Raw genomic sequence first — 7,742 nt, forward strand, 5'->3', positions numbered from 1 at the left:
TCCTTGTATACACTGTATTTCACCTTGAACTGTATTCAGGGATACAACCGATTTGCTTTCATGAATACACTGAATCGTTTTGTCATGAATTGTATTCATCAATACAATCGAATTGAATATAATAAACTGAATACAACCCAATTGAATACAATGTAAAAGTAGCTACGAATGATAAATACTGAAAGTATAGCTATGACCTATAATAAGCTACCAAACTAGTCATTTCTGAAAGTATCTCTTTTTTTTATAGCTCTACCGTTTTATTTACTAATTAATACTCCCTCTATCTCAAAGAGAACTATTTGGTTTAAAGTACACGTTATATCGATCAACATGTTTTGTTTTTAGTATGAATTAGATTAGATATTGATTTTATTTTTTTAAAGAGAAAAGGTTCAAATTTGACCTTAAACAATGTGAATTATCTACTTTTGTTCTGCATTAATAGTTAGAGCTTTGAATTGCCTCTGTCGTTACTAAACTGGCTTACATTTTCCCTTAAAAAGTATGTTTAGAACTATATGAAAAGCTCTCGAAATAACTACTCTATTACTATATTTATGGTTAATAAAATCATAAAAAGTTCGGAAAATTTTCATTCAAATTAATTATTTAAACACCGTTTGATTTTTAAAGTAGTAATAGTGTCATTTTATCTGGGGTCTACTTCACCAGTGTTCTTATGTGGTCCGATTCTTTAAGCACCGATGTTGATGTGGGAAAGGAGAACTCAATGCTACACCTGCCTAAGAAACCTGATTTTTACTTGGAAAGACCAGTTTCTAATACATATTAGGGAAGTACATCAACTTAAAAACTAGCTCTTTCAATGAATATTATATTGAAACGATAAGTCAATAACATTATTACAAGATGTTTTCTTTTTTAGCGAGGTCTTTTGTAAAGCGTTTGCATTTCAAATATGATAGCTTAATTGTACATATAGTACACTTTCTAAGTGAAGAGACTAAACATATCACACGTAGCAGATATGTCTACAACAAGAACAATAACAAATCCAATGTAATTCCACAAGTGGATTTGGGGAGGATAATGTGTTTGCAGACCTCATTCCTACCTTACGAAGATAGAAGACTATTTTCGATAGACCCTCGGCACAAAGAACAGTGCAAAAGAGGTGGTAACAATAAGCAGAAGGGGAAAGGGCTAAATATACCCCTCTATTTTGTTTTATTAGCTAACTCTATCCTCTGTTAGTGATTGTGAACAAATATACCCCTGCCGTCTTCAAAGTTTACATCCATACCCCCATTTGGATGAAAAACTCCAAATCATATTAAATTACCCGATTGTAAGAAAATTACCCAATATTTGACCCGCCCTGACCCAACCCTAATTTCATCTTCTTCTCCAAGAAGAATGCGTAAAAAAAATTGATCCAATTTCCTTCAATTTTCAATCAAATGAGCTCAAATTTGAAAAGCAACTTCCTCAAAATCAAGTGAACAAACCCCAATCACCAATTTCTTCAAACAAATATTGAATCAACAAACCCATTTTCAAGTTTCTTTCTTCAAGTTTCAAACTCTAACAATGGCTAACATGTATTTGAGCCATATTTTCAATTAGAATTCTTCAAACTTTAGCTTAACAATCAAACCAACATTTTTCAGATCTAAAAGTACAAAGAAATTTCAAATTCTTAATTTTTCCAACTAAGGGTGTGTTTGGTATGGAGGAAAATATTTTTCGGAAAACGTTTTCCAATTTTCTCATGTTCGTTTGGTCAAAAATTTTGGAAAACATTTTCTTTAGGAAAACAAGTTCCTTAAAAATGGGGAAAATGACTTCTGTAATAAAAGCAGGGAAAACAAGTCCACAATGCATTCCACCGACCACCCAACCCTCCCCCAACCACTCCCACCACCCCATCCCCACCCCACCCCCACCCCTAATTACCAAACCCCAACCACTTCCGCTACCATGCACCACCCTACCCCCAACCACTCCCACAACCCATGCACCACTCCTCCCACGCCGCACCCTACCACGACCCCCACCCCATCCCCCCTCAAAACTTTAAAAAAACAAAAAATCTTGGGTTTCTACACGACCACATCCCTCCCCACTCAATCCACCCCCAACCACTCCCCCCACCCACCCCAATTTTTTTTTCTTAATTTTTTTTTTAAAAGTTTCTTTTTTTAATTTTTTTCACCCCACCCACCCCCACGACCACCCCCCTCTCCCGACACCCCACCACCCCCTCCAAAAAAATTAATTTGTTTTAAAAGTTTTCTTTTTTGATTCTCTACACGCATCCCCTACCCCCCCCCCCCCCCCCGAATTTTCTACGTCCTATTTAATTTTACCTTTATTAAAAAATTATAAAAATTGAAAGTTTGCGTGGTTATTGGAGGGGGTGGGTGGTGTAAAATTCCGAAAAAAGTAACTTGTAAAACTTTGTTTAATAATTTTTTTTTGGGGGGGGGGGGGGGGGGGGTTGATGTGGTGGTTTACAAAATCCAAAAAAGCAAATTTAAAACTTCAAAAAAAAAAAAAATGGAGGTGGGTGCCGGGGTTGGTGTGGGGTGGGTTCACACCGGAGCGGGGGGGGGGGGGGGGAGGATGTGGTGGTTTAGAAAAACCATAAAAAAATTAATAACTTCAAAAAAGGGGGGGGGGGGGGGGGGGAGGGGATGTGGTGGTTTAGAAAATTCAGAAAAAACATTAAAAACTTCAAAAAAAAAAAAATTGGGGGTGGGGTTGGCTGGTGTGGTATGTGGTGGTGGGGTTGGGGTGGAGTTGTGGGGCATGGGTGAGTATTATCCTGAAAATATTTTCTACCAACCAAATGAACATGAGAAAATAAGTAAGAAATTCACTTATTTTTCGCTACACAAACGAATATGAGAAAATAAGTAAAATTTACTTATTTTCCAAGAACACGTTTTTCAGAAAAATATTTTCGTCCGCACCGAACACACCCTAAATGATATTCAGATGGTTTCAACAACAGAGAATCTGCAACAATTTAAAAAAATTGGGTTTTCTAATTTCTAATCATTAACACAATTTCAAGAAATACCGCAAATTACCCACAAAAAAGATTTAGTTTTAAACAACCCGAAATATCCGATTTGAATAAGGTAAGTCGTAATGGATTTTTTATTTGGGTTTCGAATCAAGCATTTGATAATTAAATGTTTCTGTTCGTGTGATCTTTTAAGTTGCATGGTTATTTTTTGAGCTAATGTGATTTGAGGTTCTATTAATATTGTTATAGAAACGAAGTTTTTATGAGCTTTTAGGAACAATGGCGTTGTCATTTTTTGCTTTGGGTTTGGGAGATTCATTCTTCATTGTATTTTGACGAAGTTGCATCTCAAATTTGAGCTCATTTGATTGAGAATTGAAGAAGATTGGATCAAATTTTTTAGCATTCTTCTTGGAGAAAAAGATGAAATCGGTGCTAGGTCGGGGCAGGTCAAAGATTAGGTAATTTTTTTAAAATTGGGTAATTTAATTTGATTTGAGATTTTTCATCAAAATAGGGGTACACATGTAAACTTTATAGACGACAGGGATATATTTGTTCACAATGACTAACGGGGGATAAAATTGACCAATAAAACAAAGTAAAGGAGTGTATTTGACCCTTTTCCCTAAACATAAATCAATAACAAAATAATAAGATAACTAAAGGCTAAAAAAACAACAAATATAATAGTAATCTACAAATAAGAAAATACAACAATAAATTCGTACTCTGACAATGGGAGTAGAAAGGATGTCTAGTTCCAGATAAATCTACAAGTAATTATCCTTTAGTACTACTATCATTTTGTCAACTTTAGTACAGCTTTGCTTAAGAAAGTAAATCTTGAATGCTCTTCTTTCACGAAAAAAAATTACCATCAAAGGATGTGGTGCAGCGGATGGGGCTGCTCCTTCCTTAATCAGAGGCCTCGGATTCGAGCTCTAAGTATGAAAAAATTCTTAATAGGGAGCACTTCCTCCTAAATGGGGCTCTATTCGGCCCGAATCCGAATATAGTAGAGCTCCAATGCAGATACCGAATATCGGATGAAAAATAAAAGCCAAAAATAAAAAAAGAATGCTCTTCTTACAGGGATTAAAATAAATTTTGAATACTTGATGTCTCATGGTTTTAAACAAGCCTGTAGACTTGTGCAAATTGTAATAGGAAGAGGTTTAGGTCGGCCCCCGCTTTATAACAAAGTTTATTAAATATTATATGATCTTCCAGAGAAACTTCAGTTTTTTTAATTAAAGTAGATATGTGCAAATTATCATTTCTTTTCTGCACAGGCTGAGCCTGAAACATAAGACGTCTGGATCAGCTGAATTTAAGTAGTTTACAACCTGCAAAAAACGACAAATACTCCTTCCGTCCATTTTTACTTATTCATTGTGCTAAAAACAAATGTCCACTTTTATTTGTTCATTCAATGTAAAAAATCAAGAAGTAATATATCATTTTATATATACCTATTTTACCCTTATTATTAAGTACTTATTATTTTCAATTCATTTCCATTGATTGAGATGACTTATAATAATTACGGGTGATATAATAAAAATTATCATTTTATTTATTGTTTTTAAGAGGTGCGCTAAATCAAACATGAACCGAGAAAGTAATAATGTGGAAAAAAGTCAAATATGACCTAGCTTGAGATGGTGGCATGACTTGACTTATGGCAATTGACCATCATAATCAACTATATTTTATTTTTCAAAAGTCACTAAATTTTGCCTAATTCAATGGTCATTTTAGCGATAAAAATAATTTCTGGTACCTATTTAATGATGTGGTAGTTATAAATTTTTAGGAGTATTTTAAAAATTAAAATCAATATTTAATATTTTAAAATTAAAATCAATATTTAAATCTATTTAGGACCAAATCCACCGTAAATCCAATTCAATTCTTGACCCTATCGATTAATGGATTGATGATATAAGAGATGGCATTAAACTTTAATAGCATTTATTCTTTACTGATTGCAATAAGTACTTAATAACTTGATCTTTTTATTCTTCTACTTCCTCTTTGCAAAGGTATGCTTCATTCTCCTTTACCATTTTCTTTCGCTTTTTTCTTTCTGTATTTGCTTAAGTGTTATTTTTTTTCCTTACTAACAAAGGAAATTTACATTATACATAATAACTGAACTAGCTACTTTTTTTTTTTTTTGTAAACTAGCAAAAATCTTATTGCCACTGGTAGAAGATTACATTTGTAGAAGGAGGGCTAGACCTACCTTCTTAAGAGATTGGTTACATTGTAAACCAACCATATGAATGAGCAAAAGTGAGAGTTCTAACTACAATCACCAGTAGCACTAAGGGAAGGGAAGGGAAGGTGTCATGGAGGATCATAGTACAAAAGGTTTGGTTTACATTTCTTGATCCTAAAAGAAGGGAACTTCCACCTATCCAAATTAAGAAGTCCCTTCACAATTCGAGGGATAATATTGAATTGGGAGTAAATTTGTACATTGTCAAGGGTATGACTTAAGGAGGCCTTGTCAGCAACTCTATTAGCCTCCCTATAATAGTGTTGTGTAGTGATTCCATGTATGCCCTTTAAGTTCTTGATCTCTTGGACAGCATCCTCAGTTCTCCAAGGTGCAGTCCATATGCCATTGATGCAGTTCTGTAGGAGAAGGGAGTCCATCTCAACAATGATAGAGCAAAAGCCATTGTTTGTTCACCACTTCAACCCAAAAAGAAGAGCCTCTGCCTCAGCCTGATTACTTGTTCCTGGACCTAGAGGTATGTTGAAAGCCATGATGACCTTACCAAGCTCATCTCTAAGTACTCCACCCCCTCCACATACACCATTGACACACGAACCATCTGTATTCAATTTCAAAAGAAGGGAGGAGGGGCTGATCCGTTTGACCACAATAGAGGATGTTTCAATCATTTTCTTCTCAAAGATCTGGCAAACTTCTTCCCAATTTTCAGTAATTGGGATCCTTTTAAAGTTAGCTTTGATTAATTGACAGATGTTGAAGGAGACAAGCTTAGAGGATCTGATTATGGAGGGCTTCTCAGAGTCAAATTTGGAGCTGCACCTAGACCTCCATAACTCCCATATCACTATGGGTGGCATTATTTTCAAGATGTATGAAGCCACTGATTTGTTAGTCTTGAAATTCCAGCACTCAAACAGCAAGTTTCTCAAGGTGTTGTTTCTGTATCTGATGCCTAACCTCTGTAAACACTTGCCAGATGTTTTGTGCAAAAGATCCATTGTAAAAGAGATGCTCAGTTGTCTCCAAGGCAGGTACCATCCTTGTATCCACACAACAATTACAATTAGTATATATACCAATGCCAAACTTTAAGATTTTATCATCAGTGGAGAGCCTATTGTGAATGGCTCTCCAGGTGGTGAAGGACATCTTGTAAGGGATATCCTTATACCAAATTTTAGCTTCAAACTGCGAAGTGTTCCTTTTCTGTCTCAACAGTTTCCAGGCTGAGGAAACAGAAAATTTACCGGTCTCAACTGGTGTCCAGATAGGAATATCTTCATAATCAAGAAGAAGATTAACAGAGGTATCGCCAATGGAGCTCTTGACAGACATAGGGAGTTAGTTCCTTAGGCAGGTCCAATCCCATTGTCCATCTTTATAGACCTCTTTGACCAAAATAGTTTGATGAAAAAAATCATTCTCCACAGTACGATACAGAGGTCCATGGGAAGACCAATTATCATACCAAAAGTCGACATTTCCACTCCTGATTTTCCATTTGATATTATCCTCAATGTGATCCTTAATCTCACACATAGCTTTCCAACTATGTGATTGACCAGGTTTCCAAGGGATATTAATGGGGTGATTGACATTGCAATATTTAGTTTTAACAAACCGAGCCCATATGGAATTAGAAGTTCTCAATCTCCACCATTGTTTAGCAGTAAAAGCTTTACAAGTGTTAGTTAGGCTCCTGAAGTTAGAGCCTCCTTCATCATAAGGAAAACACAAATTGAACCAAGAAACCCAATGATGTTTTCCCCCAATCTCATTTCCAGACCAGAAGAATCTGGCAATGTAAGTTTCAATGTATTCAATAGTTCCTTTGGGGGGGGGGGGGGGGGGGGGGGGGTGAACAACAGCCAAAGTATGAACATTTAGAGCCTGAAGAACATGCCTAATGAGAATAGCTTTACCCCCAGAACTCAGGAATTTGAGGTGACAACCTCTGATCTTGTTGATCACCTTTGTAACCTTTGATCTTGTCCCGTCATATGTTTTCAATATGATTTGTAGAGGTCTATAGTCATATATGTGGATCATGGGTCATGTGTGTATTTGTTTGTGCATGATCTGCGTCTTAGTGCAGTTCCGTTTGCTAGTATGGCCAAAACGGCTCATTTGTTTGTATACGTATATGTATCTGGCGATGTACATTCCGCTAACCCATCAGATTTGGATACGGCCAAAATGGCCTGTGTATTTGTATATGTGCAGATATTCGTCGATGTATATTCCGCCGTCTCTTTTGATTCTGATACGATATTTTATGCGCGCAGTCGCGTAAGATAATATTTGTTTTCAGTTCTGTTTAAAAGATGAATATGAAAGCTGAGTTAAGCTATAGTATGACGATTTGGTATGTATGTATGTTTGGGTGTCCAAGTAGGGCACCAGTCGCGGCCCACGGGGCTGGGTCGTGACAAAAGTCCACTCTTCTGATAGATCTTGAAGAAGCATTAAGGGCCAAGGAGAAGCAACTTTTGT

The 7,742-nt window shown here is 36.1% G+C and overlaps 1 protein-coding gene across 1 annotated transcript; it reads right to left on the reverse strand.

Annotated features, from left to right (window-relative positions):
- Positions 1 to 6,158: 6,158 nt before the first annotated feature.
- LOC132630507 (uncharacterized) lies at positions 6,159 to 6,584 on the reverse strand. The gene has a single exon (XM_060346076.1). It carries the CDS (start codon positions 6,582 to 6,584, stop codon positions 6,159 to 6,161), a length of 426 nt encoding a protein of 141 aa, XP_060202059.1.
- Positions 6,585 to 7,742: the final 1,158 nt, after the last annotated feature.

This window comes from Lycium barbarum, chromosome 3 (assembly GCF_019175385.1).
Source record: "Lycium barbarum isolate Lr01 chromosome 3, ASM1917538v2, whole genome shotgun sequence".
Lineage (NCBI taxonomy): Eukaryota > Viridiplantae > Streptophyta > Magnoliopsida > Solanales > Solanaceae > Lycium > Lycium barbarum.